The 23,226-nt window shown below is 39.6% G+C and overlaps 2 protein-coding genes across 2 annotated transcripts; both read left to right on the top strand.

Moving 5' to 3' along the window:
• Positions 1-9,380: 9,380 nt before the first annotated feature.
• LOC135250994 (protocadherin-8-like) lies at positions 9,381-13,961 on the top strand. The gene is made up of 3 exons (XM_064327910.1): positions 9,381-11,954; positions 12,200-12,407; positions 12,812-13,961. Exons 1-3 carry the CDS (start codon positions 9,528-9,530, stop codon positions 13,153-13,155), a joined length of 2,979 nt encoding a protein of 992 aa, XP_064183980.1. The 5' UTR covers positions 9,381-9,527; the 3' UTR covers positions 13,156-13,961.
• A 1,327-nt stretch (positions 13,962-15,288) lies between these two features.
• LOC135250993 (leukocyte cell-derived chemotaxin 1-like) lies at positions 15,289-22,499 on the top strand. The gene is made up of 7 exons (XM_064327909.1): positions 15,289-15,509; positions 16,058-16,198; positions 16,559-16,699; positions 17,366-17,479; positions 17,982-18,135; positions 20,630-20,865; positions 21,662-22,499. Exons 1-7 carry the CDS (start codon positions 15,438-15,440, stop codon positions 21,884-21,886), a joined length of 1,083 nt encoding a protein of 360 aa, XP_064183979.1. The 5' UTR covers positions 15,289-15,437; the 3' UTR covers positions 21,887-22,499.
• Positions 22,500-23,226: the final 727 nt, after the last annotated feature.

Raw genomic sequence — 23,226 nt, 5'->3', positions numbered from 1 at the left:
CGATGGTCTTTGGATAAAGGTACTGTACCTTTGCAGGAAAAATTCCTCTTAGTAAAGATTCAGCCATACATTTGGGTAGAGTGTAAATGAAAGTCACACTGGAAGAAAAGGCTTTTCTACAGTCTTTGCCAGTACCACGATATTTTACTTACATATACTGCTCAGTTGTGACAGTAAGAATAAACATCATTTAACAGCACATATATAACACACACTCCGGCTATATTATAAAATTTATTGAAACATTTCTTTCTCACACAGAAGAAGAGAAAAGAGAGTTTTGGTGAAACTTTTCTAGATGGTTTGTCTAGATTAAGATATCTGAATTATTGGTCAGTGCAAAACCCATCTGGCAAAAAATATCTAATATATGATGCATTAATGCACATGTATCGATATCATTTAATATACATCATGTGTAGATCCACTGATCCTTATCTTATGTGGATGGACTGTGAAGGAATACAGAACATGAGTAGAACCACCCCAGAAGCTCAGATACCATTAACCCACATTGCTTTGCCTCGTGTTGACAGAGATTTTAACTACACTTGTTACAAACCCCCATGTTTGAATGTCCACACAAAAGAGCATAGAAGTGATAATATGGAATAGAATTTTGTTTTAAAGCCATTTATGCGATTGATCTTTGGAGGATGTATTCACCTTTCAGACCAAAGACATAATCAAAAATGGCCTACAGGACAAACGCATAAACTTCATACAAAGTGTAAAAAAAAAAATGTTCATAATTTATGTTACTTGGCTCTGAGTTATGAGATAAGTATGCCAACATCACTGTGACAGCGCATTTAAATATGGATGACAGCACAGCACAGGTAGAGTGGACTCAAAGGCACATTAGTGGTACTCAGGGATATTGTGTATTAACATGATTGAACAGTACATATGGGCCATATTTTTTTCAGGAGAGAAGGGAACGCAAAGCTCCCCATAGTTAAACTTTAAAGTGATGCCTTTTAGATTGAGTAGCAAACTAAAAAAATAAAAACATCTCCAGCTTTCTTCACCGATTCCAGCTGTACAATCATTTATTTTTGTTTGGGGCATGCTCACGTGACTTGATATGCAGTTTAACCCAACAGTGTACATTCAAGGTTAAGACATTACTCATGAAAATAATATAGAAGTGCAACATAATTTAACTTGCCCAAAAAAAGGGTCACTGTCAGTTGATCATAATTGCTTCAAGTTGCGTGCAAAAGGCAACATGATTTTTACACATACTTAGTTATTCTGAATATAATTTAATTAAGTTTTTATGACAATGCTGTCAAGGAGAAACGGGCCTTGAAGGCATTGATGGGATTTCGGTGTTTAGGTGTTTTCGTCTTTCTCTCCATGGACAACATGGAAGTCACTGTGTGTGCTAAAGTACATGCAGAAACATTAAAAATGCAGCAGATACTTGTACTGTTTAAATGCTATAAAAGCTTCCAAAGGTTTTTTTTTTTCTCTCCTGTGCCTCATTGACCTGGTATGCTTCTGGCTGAAGTCCAGTAGACTGTAACCTACATTTTAACATTAACAAACTGTGCATTTTTAATGGTATTGTTTTGAGATTACTTTCTCAAACACTGTTTTCTAATTGTGTTTCCGTTTATCTCCTGTGTTGTTATTATGTTTTTAACTACCAGACAGTTTTTTTCTTATTCTTTATTCTTGTATTCTGAAGCTTTTGAGAGTGAACAATTTAACATTTACTCTGAAAGAACTGAACTAAATCGCTTGCCAGTGTTAATGTCAGTTCTCATTTTTTTCATATGTAAAAAAAGAAATCTCCATTTGAACACAAAAAAATGATCTACACATTGAATGTACAATAAGACAGATGCTCAAGCATTTCTGAAAGAATTTCTGAAACAGCCCTTACGGTGACAAAACAGTCTCCAGTAGTTCAAAGGCTTTGGAGGGAGAAAAGAGATGAGGATTGATGTTTGTGCAGTAAACCCAGAATGCAACTGGCCCAGGGTGTAATCAGACAGCCCCAGCCCCCCCACCCCCCACTCCCCCCGCCCCCACCACAACAACCCCCACCCCCACCACCCCCCACACAGCCTGAGGATTTTCTCTCACTATTCAGCCCTGAGAGATGAGCCTTGCTTTGTATTTCATCCTTGCACTTTCTCTACACTGAAAAGTCCATTCATCCTGGGAAAACGTGGAGGAGGAAAAAAACTTTAGGGCGTTTATTTTTTTTTTCTTCTTCTTCTTGGTTGGGGTGTCACACAAGAGCACTCCAAGCCTCCTTCTGTCAGTTCTCGATAAATTGTCTCCTCTTTGTCTCTTCCCTTGCCTCTTTCACGTGCTTTGACTACTACTGAATAAAGGGAAAGGGAAACATTGATTTACTTCTGTGGTTCCCCCTAGAATCAAAAAGTGTACCAGGTTCAAAAAAGGAGACTTGCACGCAGTGGTTGGCATACCCTATGGAACTGCTAGAAAAGGAGTCTTCTGGGACTACCTTTTTTTAATGAAAGGATTGTTTTGATGTTTTTTTCAGTCTAACTGTGAATCAAAGAATGCTCCATTGGCCAAACAGATTTTCTTGCAGTCTCCCAGTCTGGCGAGAGTAATGAATGTATCCAGTGGCTTTCTGCTGAGCATAATATGTCATTCTCCATTCCTAGGACACCCATTCAGTTTCCTGTGCTGCCATAAAAATGTCAGTTTCTGCTACCTGAAAAGAATCTTTAACCCCTGCAATGGACTGTTTCCTGAACCCGATGGTTGTCTGCCATTTTGTTTTCAATATTTGTACAGCACATGGACCCTCCTCCAATCAGGACTGTACTGTTGGAAAAAAAATGCTTGTTTGCCTTAAGCCATGCAAAAAATTGTGTTTGCTGCTGCAAAAAAGATGTTTATCTCAGCACAACACACCCAACTGGTGTTTTGTCCTTTCTGAAAGAAGGCCTTGCTACAGCTACGGTCAGGCCTTTACCTGGATCACAATACAGTTTAAAAAACTTGCAGAATTTTGCCACTGGTAACCTTGCTGTTGAGTAGGATTCGGCAGGATTCCACAACCTACCGGTTATTATGTTTAACATAGCATAGAGTGGCACCATACTGGTGAAAATGTTTTTTATTTTATTTTATTATTATTATAGCTCCATAAGCATTCTCAGGATTCTATTTCACATTAACATTTGAATGAAGTTAATGAAAATTGGAGTTGAAAATTGAACTTGTGGGCTACTTTCAATTATGTATAAAATGTGCATGGAAACACAACACCTTTAGTTAGATATCACAAGAAGGGCCTTTTTTGCCCTCTGAGATATTTGGAATGGCAGGATGTGTACCTGGTGACTGTGAGTTGTGCAACTGAAAGAAATGGCCATGGCTATTGCCCTACCCTGAATAGCTTCAAAGGAACTATGAGCAATGTATAGTATAAACTATCTAAGTCACCCTTGATAATGAAATATTGAAAGTAACTAGCATGTGACAATAGTGATAGCATGTGACAACAAAATATGCTTCAATTTTGTATCAAACATGGATGGTATATTATTGGACGGCTCGTGGATATTATGTTGAATCATGGATTTTGTGCATTTCTAACAATCTTTCTGAGCAACACGCCATTTTGGATGCCAATAAAGACATTTCATATTTTACTGCAGAACACTGTCGGTCTTAACATATGAAAAGCCTTCTGAAAATGATAAGCTCATTTATGTCCCTCATATTAACATTATAATTGTACTATTCCTTGGGTTTGAGTAAAATGCATAGGCCTGTTTTTTCAACAATACAATGGAACATTATTAAATCAATCAAACAGAGTATACTGCTTTATGTGCAATGAAATGACACAACATGGCAGGTTTAGTTCTGGTTTAACTATATGGCACACCTCCTGTTCACCATTTAGAAGAGTCACAGTATTTATGTTCGGTGATTAAACATTGTTTCCATGTGCCTGGGTCTAAAAGATAAATAATGGTCTCCCATTTGATGAACAGATTGCACTTTTGTGGTCAGGAGCACCTCAGTGGCAAATGTACCCAGCAGGAGGGACTACAGGGATATATTTCAGGACCAATTTACATAATCATCTGTCTCTTTGTAAAATGCACACCACCCTTTCAACAGAACACTCTTAGCACTTACCCTGTGAGCCTTGGCTGCCATATTGCTTTTAGCAGAAGAATGCAAGCAATTATCACATGTTTAATCCCTGCAGAGAAGAAATGCATATGACAAAAGCACATATAGGTCCCACCTGTCAAATTGCGAAGATGCAATGACTTCATTTTCAAAGACACCCATACCCTCTTGTGATAAAATTGGAATATAATAGAACTGGAATGTTGCAGCGTGAACTGTATTTTCACCATTAGATACATCAGGGTTAGGATTTATGTATAGGACTGCATGAAACCACAGTCTTTTAAAAAAATCATGTACATTGGTAAAACATACCACCACTGTATTAGAATGCACTATAGTCATTATTCATCTCCGAACACTGCATCATTACAAGTACAAATTATGCTGAACTTCCATATCATCCAGGGCTGTACACAGCCTCTCAAAAAATACACACACATTGTTCACAACAGCACTTACTCCAGAATAAATTAAAATGCATAAATATATGATGTAGTACTTATTTGTTTGTCTATTCTGACTTTACACAGCACTGGTAACAGGGTACTGGGATGTCAAACAAATAACCCCCCCTCTCGAGAATCACTGCAAGCTGTGCCTAAATAAAGTCTAAATAAAAAATATACATTTGGTACGGCACCAGACATAGACTCACAACGACATACAATGTCAGAGTGGTAGATGAGGTCATACAAGCTTGACAATTTCCTACCACACAGAAAGCCAACCCAAACCCAGAAAAGGCAAAACACGCTCATGGCAGTGGATTTTGTTATGAGTGAGCAAAATGTTGGCTTATCTGTGTCAATAACAAGTCCTTATGTTATTAGATTTTACTTTTCAGACCAAAAATATAATCTCTTTAAACCTCACAGTTGCAATTTCCAACAGACTTTCTGTACAGTAGCCTAACATGTTTTCTGTGTAAACACTAATGTATGAACTCTTGTTAACAGTATAATAATCCCCCACTTTAGCTGTAGGCATAGGAGACGTCAGATAGAACAACGGCAAGCTGCGATCTTTTTTAGCTTGATTAGCCAACAGTTAAGGGGAACAAATGTGCCTCAACACAGAATATCTCTAAGCAGTAAAATAATTCGCCAATTCCAGACTGCAGGATATATCTGTTAAATTGTAGCCCATATTTTGCATAGTTCATTGACATGTGTGTTTGGAAACAGGCTTTAGCCTAGTTGTTGATGTTTGTCTAGTTAGAGCAGATGCGTTCAGCCGCACGTAGGTGACAAGTTCAGACTTTCATTAAATAAATAGCCCAGTCTTTGTCTACGGTTGTTTGGGGAATAATGGACGTCGTGCTGCGCTCACCTATTGTACGGCGTTTAGCGAGGAAAACACCATAATAACCTTTGTCTAAAACACTTTAGTCTCGCTTTAGTCTTGGCTCATTATCAGAGTTAACTGTCACCTGCTTCTAACGGAGAGGCTTAATTTACTCATTTAACTTATTCAAAGACTGCCTGGACCGAATATAAGCATTGTTCTTTCAGAGTCATGTGGTTAAATGTAAACCGGATATTCGATTTGCCTTTAACAAAAACAAGGTTAGTGGTCACTAGCCTACATAATGGAAAAGGTTGGTAAAAAAGCAATAGGCTACTGAGATGCTCGTGAGTTACTCGCGAACGTTGATTGACGAAGTCCAGGCCGGTTAATTCATGACGAGGCCGGTTGCGGTTATGCAGTGCGTATCGCAGTTTGACTTTTAATTGGAGATTTTACGGATTCAGTTTTCATGAGGGTTCGCTAATAAATAGATACATAGGTAGGCTATTAGGCTACAGGAGCAAAGTGAACTGAGGGACAAGTGACTTAGTTGTGTGTTTTCGTTATGTTAATTTTTTGTTTATTTTTTTTAAGACAATGCTGCACGTGTGTGTGACGACCTCATTACAATGTGGAAAAGCTTTGCTCACTTTGTAAGAATATATAGTAGGCCTATAGGCCTATCACTGTCCATTTTTCCACGGCCCTACTATCTACTCATCCATGAAAAGTGATGACGAACATATTCTAAAGGTTACAGACGTTTATGATAACCTGCTAGCTTTACAATGGGTATTAAGGAAAAACATTTAAACCAACTGCAAAGCAGTTGTACAATGACGCTATCCAGAAGTTGCAGGCATGTGTATAAAATAAAAAAGTTTAAAAAAAAAATACTTTACTTTAATACACATTATGAATAGGCTAAATTGAACTGGGAAAATGTTCTATTTTCACAGGAAATGGTCTGGCATTCTGTTTTGGTAAACAGCTATGAATAAGGACATTCTTTCCACAAACATATTGTCTTTCTTTTATTCTGTTTAACTTGTGACCTCCTGTTCCTACTGCAGTTTTCACAAAAAGCCAAAGCAATGAAGTCAATGAGGTAAAAATTAGACAAAGCGTGATACAATTCAACAGGCCGCTGAAGAATGAAAGAATCTGAGATCTTAAATCATCATTGGAAAATCATTAGAAACCTGGCGGGGTGGTCAGCACAGATTGCAGTGATAAAACACAAAAAGCTGTCTCTCTGGATAATGCTGTAAATGAACTGGAAGAAAAGAGGGTGTGCTTTTGAGACATATTTCTTGGGTTACACCAGGCTCCTTCCACACTGTTTAATAGCGGTAGCATTTTCATGAGGTGTTAAGCATTCTGTCTTTTGATTGGATCTAGCCTGGCCTTGTATTTCCACTTACATGCACCAGATGGTAGTAGCCTAGTAATAACCTCTACTTCAGCCAGAAGTTATCCTTTCTTAACACTAAATAAACAGGTAGCTTTAAGTGATACATAGATTCTATGTATGATGCCATTTAAATCACCTTTCGTTGTCAATATCTTGTAAATATTGAATGTCTGCTGGCCCACTCCGTTCTTGATTTATAATTTCCTTAGATGTAGTTTTATATTAGCTAAATTAAATATGAATGAGCCATGTTATAACAGCTAACATGATTAAGGGAAAATATGTGAGATGGACATTGCTTAATGTATTTAGTGCATGTTTAGAAGTGCATCACAATAGGTTAGAGCACTTATTTAAAGTGTGGCAAGTACCCTAATTCGTACAAACGCCGCAATTTGCTATATGGAAAGGGACAATTATGGTATGGTGTGGTGGCACGTGAGTTAAGTATGCGGAGGTTAGCGGGGTTGCGCCAGATTCTGAAGACGGACGATTTCACAAAAACGCCAAATCCATTCATGGGCCGGTCGTTTAAATTCTATTGCCCCATCACTCATCGTAGCAACAAAGGGGCAAATCAGCTCGTTATCATACCAAAAGGCTAAGCCTTAAAAAAAAAAGTACGAACAGCTTAGACGCCACCGCCTGGCAATCATGAGAACAAACGTTGCAACAATGGCCGGCTTTCCCCATTTTTAAAGAAAAATGCAAATGCACACCGAGAATAAAGGATGGATTTTTGTGGCTCAGTCTAATTCTACCATTGTACAACTCGCGTGCAGACGGCAAGATTGACACAGCGATCACGTGAGGGAATAGCTGTGTGCTGGAGTTCTAAAGCCAGTTTACAAAAGGCAACTCAGTCGGAGCAAGTCTGCCTGGCATTCTAAAGTGATATTAAAAGATCTCCCACACAGCAATATCATTCGTCCGGAGAAGAGCCAACACTGTGCTTTTTATTTGATATTTTCTTAGAAATTGGCATTATTTCTTTCTTTTTTATTATTAAAACATTTGGATCTTAATGCAAGTCAACGCCTTTCTTCAGACAGATGGTGCAGTGGTATAATTAGAGAACCAATAACGCATTGTTGGGAAGAATCCGAATTTATTGGCTATTGTATTAGTAAAATGCTCATTAGCCTATGCTTTCGCATTTAGGCTTAGGACATATGCAATGCATATGACTTCGAGTGAAGTCCATAAACAGTCCAAATCACGAGACTCAATCAGTGCATTAGTTTCTTCAGAAAATCCTTAATCGATGGCAGGCTTGCACGCAGCATCTACTACGGTCTCTATTCCAAAGTATACGGCCTTCGTATATGGTTGTCTCGGTTACAGGTAGGCTATTTTAAAAAGGCTACCCCTGCCTGTTCCTTGAGGGGTGGGCAGATGGACTGATTAGCTACAGTTGGTTCCTGCCAACTGATATTTTGCCGTATTTTGGTGGCAAAGTGTTCCTCCTCGGTGAAGCAATAACAGAAAATCCAGAAATATAGCTGTTACGGTCTGCATTATAATGCCAAATCGTAATTTTGCACAATTCAGCCCCTTTCATTCGTTTAGTCAAAGAGATACGGCAGTGATCAGAGCGCAATGAAGTGCCACAATAGCTGCATGTGGCGCTTGTTCATTATATTCAATTTAAGAGCTGTGCTCCGTAGAAACAGTTGGACGTTTCTCTCCCTATAGGTTGCCATGCTCTAATACAGACGTTGATGCTTCCAATGGGATACCCCACTATGCTATTATATCGCTACTGCTAACGAGGGCTTCATAAGTCTTTGATATAATCTGACTATAGAAATCTCGTCTAAATCTTCTGGCGCTTAGGCTAAATCCTATTCGAAACGGGGGTTCCTTCACCTGCTAGCGGGAAAGGTTAGAGAAAAGCCGCATTAGCGGTGACATGCATGTTAAAACTCCCTAACAACAGAAACCCCAATAGCAAATTACAGCCATGATCACGAGACGAGCAAATCACACAAGTCCAATTTTAATGAGATCACTTTTAGAATTGATGTTTATCTTTGTATAAGGAGGAAAAATAACTTAATTGCGAGCGCTATAGTTGTCCGAAAAATCATCAGAGACGCAATATCTTACCGTGCCAGCCATTCAAATGACGAGTAACAACGATTAATTTTATTTATCGTGAGTACTACTAGCCTGCTACCAGTAGTAGTATTACTACTACAACTAACAATTATAATGATAATAATAAAAATAATAATAGTAATAATAATAGTGACAGTCTCGTTTAAAACAAAAATAGTAATAATGACATCATAGACTGATTAATTAAAGGCGAATGCAAATTAGGCACACATACAATATGAAAACAAGCATTGCATTTTTCTTCCCTTTGCCAAGTTCTTTCCTCATTCAAGGAATTCAGAAATAGGTTTAGAGCTCTTAAAAGTCCCGTTTCTTAATTTCAAAGCGGGGGATTGGTCACGCTTCGTCTCATTTGCATGCGGCTCACTATAAACCACCCCGCCCCTGCAAGTTTTGGACTTGTGTGAAAGGCTTCGGAGAACGAACAGGGAAGGGCGCGTTTTGAAGCAGCGACTTTCTTTCCTGGTTATAGATTTGCGTGCGTCAAGCACAAATTCAACTTGACAAGTGCTTTGTTTTAATAAATGGTTAAGCTTCGTTGAGTGTTTAGTTAAATAACAATATGGGTCCAACGAGAACATCAGGTACTTTAAGTATACAACAAAGATGGGCGTTCGTATTTATTTTAGTGTACGCTTTGGTTGTCTTGACTTTTTGTGAGGGAAAGACGATGAAATACCAAACCTATGAAGAAGACGCTCCCGACACGGTAATCGGAAATCTCGCCAAGGATATCTCTATAAATCCCTCATTGGGTAACAAGATCAATTTCAGGATGATGAAACAATTCAACGCTTCTTTTATCAGACTTAGAGAAAGCGATGGGCAGCTTACAGTGGGGGAACGAATTGACAGAGAGAAAATCTGCAAGCACACGCTTTTGTGCCTCATTGCCTTTGATGTTGTCAGTTTTTCCAAAGAACAGTTCAAATTAGTACACGTCGAAGTGGAAATCAAGGACATCAATGACCACTCTCCCGAGTTCCCCAACAAGGAATCTATCTTGGAAATTTCTGAAATCTCGGCGGTTGGTTCCAGAATTCCCTTAGATGTTGCTGTTGACGAGGATATAGGCTCAAACTATATACAGAGCTACCAGATTTCAGTAAACAGTCATTTTACCATTGACGTGCTGATCAGAGCGGACGGGGTTAAATATGCGGAGCTTGTGCTAATGAAAGAGCTTGACAGAGAGACCCAGTCTTCCTATGCTCTCGAGCTTGTTGCTACCGACGGCGGGAACCCTCCCAAATCCGGTTCCACGAGGATAAATATCAAAGTTCAAGATTTTAATGACAACAGACCGATTTTTGATCAGAACAATTTCTCAGTTGATTTACTCGAAGATTCGCCGACTGGGTTCCTTTTGTTGGATTTAAATGCAGTTGATCCTGACGAGGGTTTGAACGGGGAAGTTGTCTATGGATTTGGAAATCAGGTGTCGGCGGAAATCAGGCAACTTTTTAAAGTGGACCGTAAATCCGGACGATTAACACTTGAAAGCCCAATCGATTTCGAGAACAAGAGAACGTACGAATTAGACGTACAAGCGTCTGACCTAGGTCCCAATCCCACCCCTTCCATTTGTAAAATTATTATTCACGTGCAAGACGTGAATGATAATGCCCCAGAAATCAGTATTACCCCCATGACTTCCACGACGGCTGGCTTCGCATACATCAGTGAGGCGGCAGCCAAAGACAGCTTTGTGGCTCTAATCAGCACCTCGGACAGAGACTCAGGCGCTAATGGGAAGGTTCACTGTACGCTATACGGACACGACCATTTCAAACTTCAGCAGGCTTATGAAGACAGCTATATGATCGTTACGACTGCACCCGTGGACAGAGAAAGGATAGCCGAATATAATTTAACCGTAGTAGCCGAAGATTTGGGATCCCCGCCGTTCAGAACCATAACCCAATATACGATCAAGTTAAGTGACGAGAACGACAACGCCCCTCTGTTTAGCAAGCCAGTGTATGAAGTTTCGGTGGTAGAAAATAATACACCTGGCGCGTACATCACCACGGTTGTGGCAAGGGACCTTGATCTGGGGCACAATGGCAGGGTGGTTTACAAGCTTTCAGACACTCATATCATGGGCTCTCCAGCCTCAACATTTGTATCTCTAGATCCAGCGACAGGTTCAATCTATGCTCTGAGAAGTTTCAATTATGAGGTCATGAAACAGTTGGATATTCGAATTCAGGCAATCGACGGGGGTGTGCCTCCTCTACACGGCAGCGCTGTCATCAATCTAAAAATAGTTGATCAAAATGACAATGCGCCCTCCATCACACAGCCCGTTCTGAATAATGGATCCGCTGAAATCCTTCTACCAAAAAATGCACCTACGGGTTATATTATTACCCAGGTAAAGGCTAGGGACGCAGACGAGGGTGTGAACGCAGAGCTGTCCTACAATATTGCCAAAGGTGAAGACTTATTCTCCATTAACAAAGTCACGGGGCAAATCAATTTAAATCGCGAAATCAATTTTAGCGTTAATGAGACCCTAACAGTTTCAGTCACTGTGAGTGATAATGGGAGACCTTCATTGGCTTCCACAGCTACAATTTATTTCATTGTCACAGCTGGGGGTCCCACAGTTGACCAAACTATGGTCAAACAGAACATTGAGGAAGATCCTGCGCAGTGGGACACGTCAATCATAATCATTGTGGTTCTTGCCGGGAGCTGCTCCCTCCTTTTGTTAGCCATTATCTTAATCGCGACTACTTGCAATCGACGCAAAAGGCAGAAGGACAGCGGCGGTTTCCCAGACGAAGTGAACATTCCGCACTTGGAAGGAGCGAAAAACAACGGCGACTCACTGATCTCCGGTCACAGTGCCAACATGTTTGAAGTTCGACCCTATTCACCCTTTACGCATTCTAACAAGGCCGCGAGTAACCTGTGTGAAGAGGACAGCCAAACTACACATGTATATGAGTCTGAAAATAGGACAAGGGCCTCAAAATTCGAGGTGCGTTGCTGCGTATTACATTTTGAATAATATTTGAATCACATTTTCATTAGGTATTGTACAGTAAAATCTTCTGTGTTAAATCTACCTTGACAGTCTACTTTTTTTTTCCTTACAGTGCATATTTCATTCTTCTTTCATTCCTCTTTGATTCTTCAGCTCCTCAGAGACAACGCAGATCATTTTATATCAATGCTGTGTTATGTGATGTGATATCTGTACTTACCAGTTCTGTCTTTTCGCAGGGCTATTCCACACTACCTGGCTATGGAAAGGAAGGTGTCAGACCAATAACAATATGGAAGGGGAACTCGTATACAACCATCTCAGCGAGGGACCCTCAGTTCAGTGGAAAAGATAGCGGGAAAGGTGACAGCGACTTCAATGACAGTGATTCTGACATCAGTGGAGATGGCCTCAAAAAACACTGTCCTACAGCTGATCTTCAAAGTGGTAAGAATTACAATTACATTATTTCTCATTAATCCTTTTTATGATTAAATGCGTGAAGAAATTTTAGATAGGCTGCATTTAGCAGGGCCGCAGATGGGGGGGGGGTGGGGGAAACTGGGACATTTTGTACTGGATTCAGGCCCAAGGGGGGTCCAGGATTGGGGGGCTCTCAATATATTTTGTCCCAGGCCTGAGAATCCATAGCTGCAGCCCTGGTATTTAGTATTACATATGTGTGTGATTTCAGTAATTATTTTGTCATGGAATGTGGGGTGTTTCATTGGCCGCTAATTGAAAGGAATCTTAAAGGATCTGGTTCTGATCACTGGAAGCATCCACCATTTTAGTAGGCTATGATAGGAGTATCAAAAACCTATTTATTCATTTTTTCATCCCCTTGTCAGGTCTGTGGGCATGCACGAGTGAGTGCAAGGTCCTTGGTCATTCCGACCGATGCTGGAACCCGACAGCTATGAGCACCAATGCCAGTCACCCTTCTCATGGACAGCAGATTCCGCCATTTGACACGACAGCGTCACTGCCACGAGACAGCTTAAGGCGAGACAACTATTACCAAGCACACATACCCAAGACTGTGGGCCTGCAGAGTGTCTATGAGAAGGTTCTGCACAGGGAGCATGATTATGTTTTAGTTTCCACACCACGGCCTGTCAGGGTACAAGAAATGAATGAGATTACAATCCCGGTGTACGCGCCTACAGCACAGTGCTCCAGCAATCAAGTTTAATATAATCCGTAATCGAAAGATTATTGAGTATAAATGGGAAATTATGCCACGAAGCAGGGTTTTAACGGATGTATTTGTTTTTTATTAGAAAATATAAGTTAATATTTGTGTGTTTACATTTGTAAATCTCTGTGTAAGTCGTTATTTGATTGTATGCAGTCTGACTTTGTTAAACATACTATGTATATTTGAAAGATTTTGTAAATACAGAGCATATTTTTACAATGACGAAAGGCTAAAGATATGTAAACTAATCTAATGTATTATTGTCAATTTTCAAATGCATGCTTACTATTTACAGGAGCCTGAATTCATTCTCATGCTAATGGACCTTTAAGACTATGAAAATCTTTATCAATTTGATAACACGCAGTGAAATATGTAATGTTTCAACTCTAACCGAGTTATTATTGAGTTAACTCTGGCTATGGTGGATTTGTTTAAACTTGGTAAGAGTTGATTTAACACTGAACATTTTACTGTGCAATATGAATTTTTGGAATGCAATATGTGACTGTGTTTGTTATAAATTTGTATAAATAAAGATTGGAATATCCTTTTGCTGTCAACTGCTAACGGTATATATTTTATATGTATGGATTAATTTCAAATTTCCCAACAATCAGCCTGTCCACATGATGGTAATGGCTCCTTTTACATCTGTCTACCTGCATGTTCATACACAGACAGTGGGGGGTGCTGTTGGTTTGAAGGATGCAAACATCTTTGGAATATAATGTATTTTATCTCTTGACCGAAAAAGTTCTTGCGTCAATATAATTGCAAGACATTTCGTAATTGTGATACTAGTATCGATACTAATAAATGACCAGTTTAAAGAAACGTCGTAAAAGGCATTTTTTATGCATGTCAAAAGGAATATGACGAAGACATCCTGGTCAAAAAAAAAAAAGTAAATTGCTCTCTTAGTTTCATTACAGCATGAAAAAACGTGCATTCATTGAAAACAGTAATGCGAGCCTTGCATCAAACTGCATTAACTTGAATATTTGACCGCTAAGAGTAAGCATAATGTCTATATTTCACTGGAAAAAAAACGTGGTTGAGGTTTTAGTTATAAAATATACACCATACATGTGTGTGTTGAATAATTTTGCATAATGCTTTTAATATGCTGAAAGTGCACACTTTTCAACAACATATGTATTTATTTATTCACTGGCAGAGATGTAGGCAAAACATAATGCTTAATACTACCAGGATGCATTTGCATTTTTGGTTGTATCAACTGGTTCAACAACCAACTGTAGATGACTTAGTTAATGAACAGGGTTTCCATTGTCAGGTCTTGAACTGTTTGTAAAAGGATAAGAATTGTGTCAGTTGGTGAATTCAACAACCAACACACCATGAGAAACCAATGCACTTTTTATGTTTCAGCAAAGGAACGAAATTGCGAAAGACTATATTGTGTAAATAAGCAATAGCTTTAGGTCACAACATGTGTGGAAACAGTCTGGGATTATTTTTCACCTGGGAACACAAGAATCGATTGTAATGTGTTTTACATTAATCTGAAATGTTGATCTGATGAAAGAAGATAACTTCAGAATTTTCAAAAGAACATTGATTTCATATAGCCTAGTTATGCCCACTTGTTTCATTTGGTTTGCGTTTACAAGACAACACTGCACAGTGTGACTTTTGGGTCAACGCCACCTTTCTATATACTAAACGAAGTAAGATGAAACAAGCTGTGACTAATAAAAACAGCAACATATCTGAAAAAAGATATGGAATAGAAATGTACGTTTTTACCGCTGGGTGACTTTAACTGACTCTTATTCATCTTGACAATGAGAAGAGTAAAATTCCCAGTTTACACAGATCATGTATGTGGCAGGATAACTTTCTTCAGAGCGAGTATTTGTGACCGGGTGCCTGCATTCAGTCCCGAGGCAAAATAAACGCTTTGATCATTTGTGTGCAATAATTGATTTTAACCCTCCTTTTTAAAGTTTTGCTATATTCAAACAGAATCATGAAAATGCGGCCTAACTGTGACTGAAATTGCCGACGAAATCGTCACCTGTATGACGATATGCAAAACGTATCCCTCCGCCTAAACGTACTAGTGAAACAAAAGTGGAGAGTGAATTCCTCATGGGCGAATGAATCCTAGCATTTTCTTTCTCAGGGATAGATTCTCACAGGCAGGTAATATAACACACTGTGTGTCTACTACGCATTTTCCCCACGTTTGCGGGGAGGTTCAGAAAGTGAACAAGTGGACTGCTCTGGCCAGAAGTCTTCACGAAGCCATGGCAGGGACTTCGGAGAAAATCCCTATAGCTATGGCTGGACCAGAGGATGTGGAACAGAGCATGCCACCTGTAAGTAGTTGAAATTTATTTAATGGCAACAGACATATTATAAATGAGAAGCAATTGCTTTAGGAAAATGCCTAGGTTATATATATATATATATATATATATATATATATATATATATATATATATATATATATAGGCTTGATGAATATGAAACGGAATCGCCATACAATAGTTTTCACCGAAGTCTTGAAGTGACCAGATACATAGATCATTCCGAAAGTAGGCTATACGTTATTTCAAAGTAAAGGTGGGACATCAATGCACACTGAATTCTAAGTTTAGCCCATTAGTCTTGAAACGACCGAATACATAGGTAATTCCAGAAGTACCGGTTATTCCAAAGTAAAGGAGGAAAATCAATACACACTGAATTTTGAGTTTAGTCAATTAGGGCGACGCGTTTCCAAACAATTTTTGGCAAGTATGGTCACATTATAAATCAACATAATACATTTCAGTTGGCAGTTTAGAAATAATTTGACTCTTTATGCCTGTCCATATCACCATGCATTTAACTACTTAGGTTATTTCCTTTCTTGGTTTCAAAGGCATACACGGCGGTAACGGTAAAACCATCTAATAGTGGACGTCTTCTGAAGATTGGGGCAGTGGTTCTTATTGCGGGAGCCGCTCTTCTGCTTTTCGGAGCTGTTGGCGCCTTTTATTTTTGGAAAGTCAACGACAAGAATGTAAGAGTTTCATTTCACATTATCGCGTTTATTGGGTCTATGGGGATTTTTCACACGTTGTCTTTGTAAGACTGTACCCGAAATGGTCTTACGGTAACCCTGGGGTCGAGAAGTGAGTCCATTAACTTTTTTGTTGCTCTTAACCTAAACTTGCCAAGCTAGTTTCTTTGACGGAACTTTATCAAAGCAGCCTCAAAGTAAAGTGACTTCTGTAACTGACACGTTATTCCTTAAAGTTAAGTGGAACGCCATTTGTGAAACTTTGACGTGCGTCATCACTTTAAATAAAGATAAGTAAATAAATAACTGGACTAGATCGTGGTTATACATTTATGATTTACTTGACGGTTATCTCGGCAGGTTTACAACGTTCACTATAGCATGAGCATCAATGGAAAAGTTGAGGAAGGATCTATGGAGATTGATGCCAGAAATAATTTGGAGAGATTCCGAACTGGAAGCGGGGATGAGGAAGCCGTGGAAGTTCACGATTTCCACATTGTGAGTTTACTCAATTTGAAAATTCATATTTTGAACAAATTGCAGGACTGCGAATGGACATTTATGGAAGGAAATACATTTTCACAATTTCTCGGTTGGCTTATTGAATGTATTCATACGTTACACTGTATAGATTACACATACTCGAGACTGCTCTATTAAATGCTACAAATAAAGTAACATGAGTATGTGAATATCAATAATGCATGTAGAACTCATTCAATTTCATGTGAAAACATGGAGATAAAAGATAAGTTAGCTATGACAATAGGTTATTTTTATAACAGATGTATTAGAAATTGCTTATATTTATAGTGAGTTCCAATCATGCCACTGCTGACTATGGCCTGGTACTTCCACAATCAGTTTATAATTGGGAGAAACATCGCCATGGGAGGGAAAGTATTCAGTCGGTGGAATTATCCTGCACTCATCATGTGCAAGTGACACTTTCATGGATTGGGAGCGTGCAATTGTGCACAGAGAGTACAGCTCCAGCACAATGGTTGCACAACTCAGCTGTTGCTTCATTGTGCAAAGAAGCAGAGGCTGGCAGCATATGCTTTTCTGAAGAGTATATGCTTTTCCTGCTCTCGCACATTAAAATTTAATTTTCAGTGATGACACATTTGGATATTTAATTGATTTTGCTGACTGTTGTAATAGGGAATCACAGGAATTCGGTTCTCGGGAGGGGAGAAATGCTACATTAAAACACAACCCAAAGCTCACCTTCCTGAAGTGGAGACACTGAACAAAGAGTCAATGGTATTCGACTTGGTGAGTTGTATGAAATTCTCACACATCCATGTCACTTAGAAAAGTGAAAAGTATGTCAGAATGAACTGACCAGTTGACATTTTTAAGTAGGATTCATTTTCGCCATGCACATTTTTTATTTTTTTACTATTATTTTTCACAGTAAAAAATTAAACTTAAGACGCACATACACCCCCACACACACACACACACACACACACACACAAATGCAGTGCTGTGCAAACCTGAGGGTTGTGTTCTGTGTCGACATCCAATCCAGTTTCACATACACACATTAAAACGTTAGATCATCCATCCATACAAACAGATCCCAGTGCAACTGCTACTGCCGAAACAATGTCCACATTCAGACCAGAGCTTTTAGATCACTAAACAGCTGTAGCAGAAGAAAGACCCACATGATAAATTCCCTTCTACATTCAACAGGCTGTTGACTCACTGTCTCATTACATGTTTTTATGGACTTTATAATGAGATAATGAGGCACATTCCTTCCCTACAGGAAGATGAGATCATGCCAGTCAAGTTTGATGAGGAGTCCCTGATCTGGGTGGCTGGGGACCAGCCGCTGAAAGACAGCAGTTTCCTAAGTGCGAAAATCCTGGACCTCTGCAGAGATCTTCCCATCTTCTGGCTCCGCCCCGCATACCCAAAAGGTAATTACCCATGGTGTATTTTTATTGAACCAGGTAAGCCAGTGAGAACACTTTCATTCCTCTATAATGACCTGACCTAGATGCTTTCTCACACGGAAAAATGTGTTAAACTAACAGAGTTTGCATGGGTCGAACAGGAGTAACATGTACCCCAGCAGAGCAAAATGCAAAATCAGTTCATTTTACACTGAATATTGCACTGTGTACTAAAACAGATGTGATGTGTAATATGAAGTTTGGACTTTGTGCAATCACAAAGAAATAAGTAAGTAAATTAATAAATACTCATAGATTAAAACAGGCAGAGCAGTTGCACATGACAGTTGGAAAAAAAATCTTATTCATAAATGCTGTTACGGATATGCAGGAGTTAACCGCAGTCATGAGCAGCTGCAGAATGTAATTTTTTTCCCTCCTCGTGGTAGTGTGCAATTTATGATGGTACAAGGCCTCAGTTGATCATTATTAATTTTGAGATGGTTCATTTATTCTACATTAATTAACGCATTATTTCTTTATTTTTAGCAGTTAATATATTTCTCTGCCTATTACCTACAACAGGGTATGCCTGAATGAAGAGAAGTACACACAAGTGAATATGAACAAACCTCAAACCTGAAGAAATAAAATAACACAATACATCACATCCTTAGCCCACAGCATACCAGTGAAATGCAGTGCAGTGCCTATTTGGGCAGTGCCATAATTTTTGTTTTTTTGGCTCTGTACTCCAGCACATTGGATCTGAAATGAAGCAATGAATGTGTTGTTAAAGTGCACTGTCTGCTTTAATTTGAGTGTATTTACATCCATACCTGGAGGTCCGTGTAGGAATTGCAGTCCTTTTTATACATACGACCCCCCCCCCTTTTTTTTTAAAGAGGAGCAACAGTAATTAAACAAATGAACAAAGCCTTCAGTCTCATCTTCAATAAGTTAACTGCATGTTCAGTTGGATTCAGGAAGGGTGATTGACTTAACCATTCAAAAAATTCAACTTGGCCCTGAAAAACACCTTGGTTGCTTTAGCAGTCTGTTTGGGGTCATTGTCCTGCAGCAAGGGGAAGCACCATCCAGTGAATTTGTTGGAGGAATTTGGTTGGATCTAAGCAGATAAGATATTTCTGTAAACTTCAGTATTCTTCCTGTTGCTGCTGTCAGCAATCACATAATCAATGAAGACAAGTGAGCCAGTTTCTGTGGCAGCTATACATGCCCAAGCCATAGCACTAGCTCCTCCATGTTTGACAGGAGGGGGGGGGGGGTTGCTTTGGATTGTGAGCAGTTCCTTTCTTTCATCACACTTTCCTCTTTCCATCATATTGTACAGGCTAATACTCATCTCATCTGTCCATATGACTTTGTACTAGATATATGTAGTTTTTAATGTACTTTTTAAGCAAAAGCTGTTTAGCAAAACTTCGGTTCTTGAGGTTTCCCAATGATTTTCATCTTGAGGTGAACCTTCTGAGTTCATACTGGTTGAGTCTTCTTTTAATGGTAGTCTTGTTACATCTATGCCTGTATCCTGGAGAGTGTTCTTGATCTGTTCGACAGTTGAAAAGGGGTTGTTCTTTGCAACTGAAAATATTGTTTGGTCATCCACTACAGTGGTTTTCTGTGGTCGTCCAGGTCGTTTGTGATTTCTGAACTCACCAGTGTGTTCTTGCTTCCTAACAATGTATCAAACGGTAGACTTTGACTCAACCAATATTTTTGCTATGTCTCTGATCACTTTATTCTGATTTGTCAGGCCCATGATGGCCTGCTTAACTGGCATTGACACATCTTTGGTCCTCATATTGAGAGACAACTGCAACAGAATCCATATGAAAATTCCAAATATCTAATCAATTCTAGACCCTTTGTTACACATAGCTTTTTTGTGAAAAGACTAATGATGCTACAACACACAGTTGACCAAAAAACAGCTGAGCAGCCTGCTGTCCAATTACATTTGATCCCCTAAAATGGGGGAACCACATATAAAAAAAGGCTGTAATTCCTACACAGATCACCCAATATCTAAATACCCTCAAGTTAAAGTAGACAGTCTGCAGTTTAATCTCATATCCATTGTTTAATTTCAAATCAAATATGCTGGAGTACAGAACCAAACCAAGAAAAATTGTGTCACTGTACAAAAACACTGCACTGCACTGTACATTGTGCAGAAAGTTGCGTCTGACTGCAATTTTGACATAAGTAGGAGAGCAGAACTGGAGCAAATACGTATTCGTTTTGGATTTTCTGTGCTCTATTGATCTTGCCTGGTGTAATTTAGCCTGCAAATATGACCAGAAGGCGGGGTTTGTACTTTTTGAGAGTATTGTATTGGTTCCAATATACCAAACAATATCAGTAAAGCGTAGAAAGGTATTTGAATCCAAAACAAATACCTATTTGACCCAGGTCTGCTGGAGAGTAAGGGCAGATGTCCCAAGGAGTGTTTCAGTTAAGCATCTTCCATAGCTTGTCACGGCTGTGGTTTCAGACGGGCGGAGGAAACGGAGGGACATTTTGCGGGCAAAGCGCCAGTCGCAGCCCCGCAGCTACGACATGCAAACCTTCGAGGAGGCAGCAGAGGAGCGGAACACCATCAGCCGCGGGCTCGACACCACCGCCAAGAGAGCTACGGAGGAGGACGACAATGACAATGGTGACGATGATGATGATGAGGAGGAGGAGGAGGAGGAAGATAGGACCTACAACCCAGAGAATCCCTACCATGTGAGTGTCTGTGCGGAGCCATGAGCATTCATTGCATCAGAACATTACCAAGACAATTCCAACATAGTAATGTTGTAGTTTCCCCATGTTTATGTATGCCCCCATTTTAATCACAAAGGCAATGATATGCTACATTTTGCTCATTTTTTATGCTATTTAACGTATTTAACACAGTGTGTGCTCTATTCTGATTTGTAGTTTAAAAGTGCCGTTGGTGCACCAAATTCCACTCATGTAAAGCTTGCAAAGTCACAGTAAGTCTTCTGGGGTCAATTTTAGGAGCTCTATGCTCAGACTGTCCATTCAAATCAGGCAGAAGGTTGCTAGCCCCGAGCAATGGTGACATTGCGATTTCAGTGGTTTACAATGTCATGCAGCGTTCCAGGCAGTATGCTCCGCTCCAGCTCCATTCGAATAAGCCTGCTATAGGGAGCAGCTGTGTGTAGAGGCCCAGCTGCTAAGGTCACCCATAGAGGTAATGGTTGTCACCCCAAGTCATTTTCATGGCCTCCTTTTTGGGTGGAAGGGACAACCCCCATTGTCCTCTCTGTCATTATCTGTGATAACCCTTAGACATGACCATGAGACCAAATGGGACAGCAGAGCACATAGAGGCACATGGGATGTTGAGTATTTTTTGTGCTGTTTGTGCTGTTATCTCTTACTATTCCAAATAAGCAAAAACAACAATAGGGTAAGGGTTACGTTCTTACATCCACATCCCTCTGTTCTGAACACACACACACACACAATGTTGTTCAGCAGTGATCAAAGCTTTCTACCTCACTTCCCGCAGCGCAATGCAGAGGGAGAGGAGGGGACCATGGTATTTGACCCCATGCTGGATCACCAAGGAATCTGCTGCACGGAGTGCCGCCGTAGCCACACCCACTGCCAGAGGATATGCGAGCCATTGGGCGGCTACTGGCCCTGGCCCTATGACTACAGAGGCTGCAGGGTGGCCTGCAGGGTCATAATGCCATGCCGCTGGTGGGTGGCTCGTATATTAGGTATTGTGTAAGACCTCCGAGCTACTCACAATAACAGCTGAAATCCGATTAAGTATCCTGTCATTGTCATAAAAAAGTATTTATATGCAGATTTATTTCTTTCTCCATCTTTTGAATGTAAATATAAATGAGTACCAGTAAGCTCCAGTATGTACGTATGTATGGATACTGATGTAGCTGCTTTTCCTTTAAGGCCTAAAGATAATTTTTTTTTAGCACACAATGCCTAGGATAAATCTGTGTAAATCTCTTATATGTCAGCATATAGGCTATATTAAATACATAGGGTATATACATAGTTTCACTGAAAATTATAATTCCTCCAAATGTTGTTTTTCATGTACTAATAAAGCCCTACTTTATTCCTGGCTGTCCTTCATCAAAAATCTATTTTAATCAGAATTTTTTATTTTACAATTTTAACTGAAGGAAGTACTTTGTGCACACAGTGTTTATATTTTTAACAAATCCTGCATGAACATTTATCTTCTTTTATCCGGCTTTGTGTATGTATGTACAAATGATTGTTGCACTTTTTTTGTGGAGATTGTATAGCAAGAAGGTATCATTATGGTATGTACAGCTTTCAGAGCACAAGAAATGGTTAATAAATGTGAAATATGATTTTGGTTTTATGGTGACTGCATGGCCTGAAATGTTAGCTACCCATAGAGCTAATTACACGGCTTCTTTTCATGTCAGAAAGAGGCTTTAAGTAGGTGGAAAAAAAACTGTTTGGGTTTTAACTGAAGCCACAAATCTCTTTTTGATCAGCGGGAGAGATGAACGTCAGATATGAATTAAACATTCAACAGACTGTCACAGGATTTCATCTGTTGGTGGCAAATTCATATTTATGTATTAGCGTGATACTGCAGTTAAAAATCACCATGCTCAGTCTTATCACAGCGGTAGATTTGCACAGATGAGGGTAATTATTTTCAGCTCCAACTTCTTCACTGAAGTGGACTAATACATGATGAGTGCCAGGTCTCCTGAGAAATCACATGGTTTGGAATGAAATGAAGGTATGTTTATGTCCAAGGGATTCAGACGAGCAAAAATTTTGTTTTGTTAATATTTCACTCATTTGGGAAAAGTAACTCAGATTAACTATGCATCCATTATCCAGCCTGCTTGTTCTTGGGTTGCGGGAGGCGCCTAGGGCCTATCCCAACATACATTTGTCCTCTCATCCAGAAATACATTCAATCCATTACAGAGCATGCTCACCATTCACTCACTCATACCTATGTGCAAGCTATACTCTCCAGTTAGCCTGACCTGTATGTCGTTCAGTGGTACGGCATGGTGGTGCAGTGGGCAGCACTGTTGCCTCACAGCAAGAAGG

Source organism: Anguilla rostrata, chromosome 3 (genome assembly GCF_018555375.3).
Source record: "Anguilla rostrata isolate EN2019 chromosome 3, ASM1855537v3, whole genome shotgun sequence".
NCBI classification, from domain to species: Eukaryota; Metazoa; Chordata; class Actinopteri; order Anguilliformes; family Anguillidae; genus Anguilla; species Anguilla rostrata.
This window is presented reverse-complemented; position numbering and strand designations above follow the sequence as displayed.

Excerpts from the sequence above, each read along its gene's own strand:
- LOC135250994 (XM_064327910.1), top strand. The coding sequence starts at position 9,528 with ATGGGTCCAACGAGAACATCAGGTACTTTAAGTATACAACAAAGATGG. Across the intron at positions 11,955-12,199 it reads CAAGGGCCTCAAAATTCGAG|GGCTATTCCACACTACCTGG; the intron begins GTGCGTTGCTGC and ends GTCTTTTCGCAG. Across the intron at positions 12,408-12,811 it reads TACAGCTGATCTTCAAAGTG|GTCTGTGGGCATGCACGAGT; the intron begins GTAAGAATTACA and ends TCCCCTTGTCAG.
- LOC135250993 (XM_064327909.1), top strand. The coding sequence starts at position 15,438 with ATGGCAGGGACTTCGGAGAAAATCCCTATAGCTATGGCTGGACCAGAG. Across the intron at positions 16,199-16,558 it reads GGAAAGTCAACGACAAGAAT|GTTTACAACGTTCACTATAG; the intron begins GTAAGAGTTTCA and ends TTATCTCGGCAG. Across the intron at positions 17,480-17,981 it reads AGTCAATGGTATTCGACTTG|GAAGATGAGATCATGCCAGT; the intron begins GTGAGTTGTATG and ends CCTTCCCTACAG.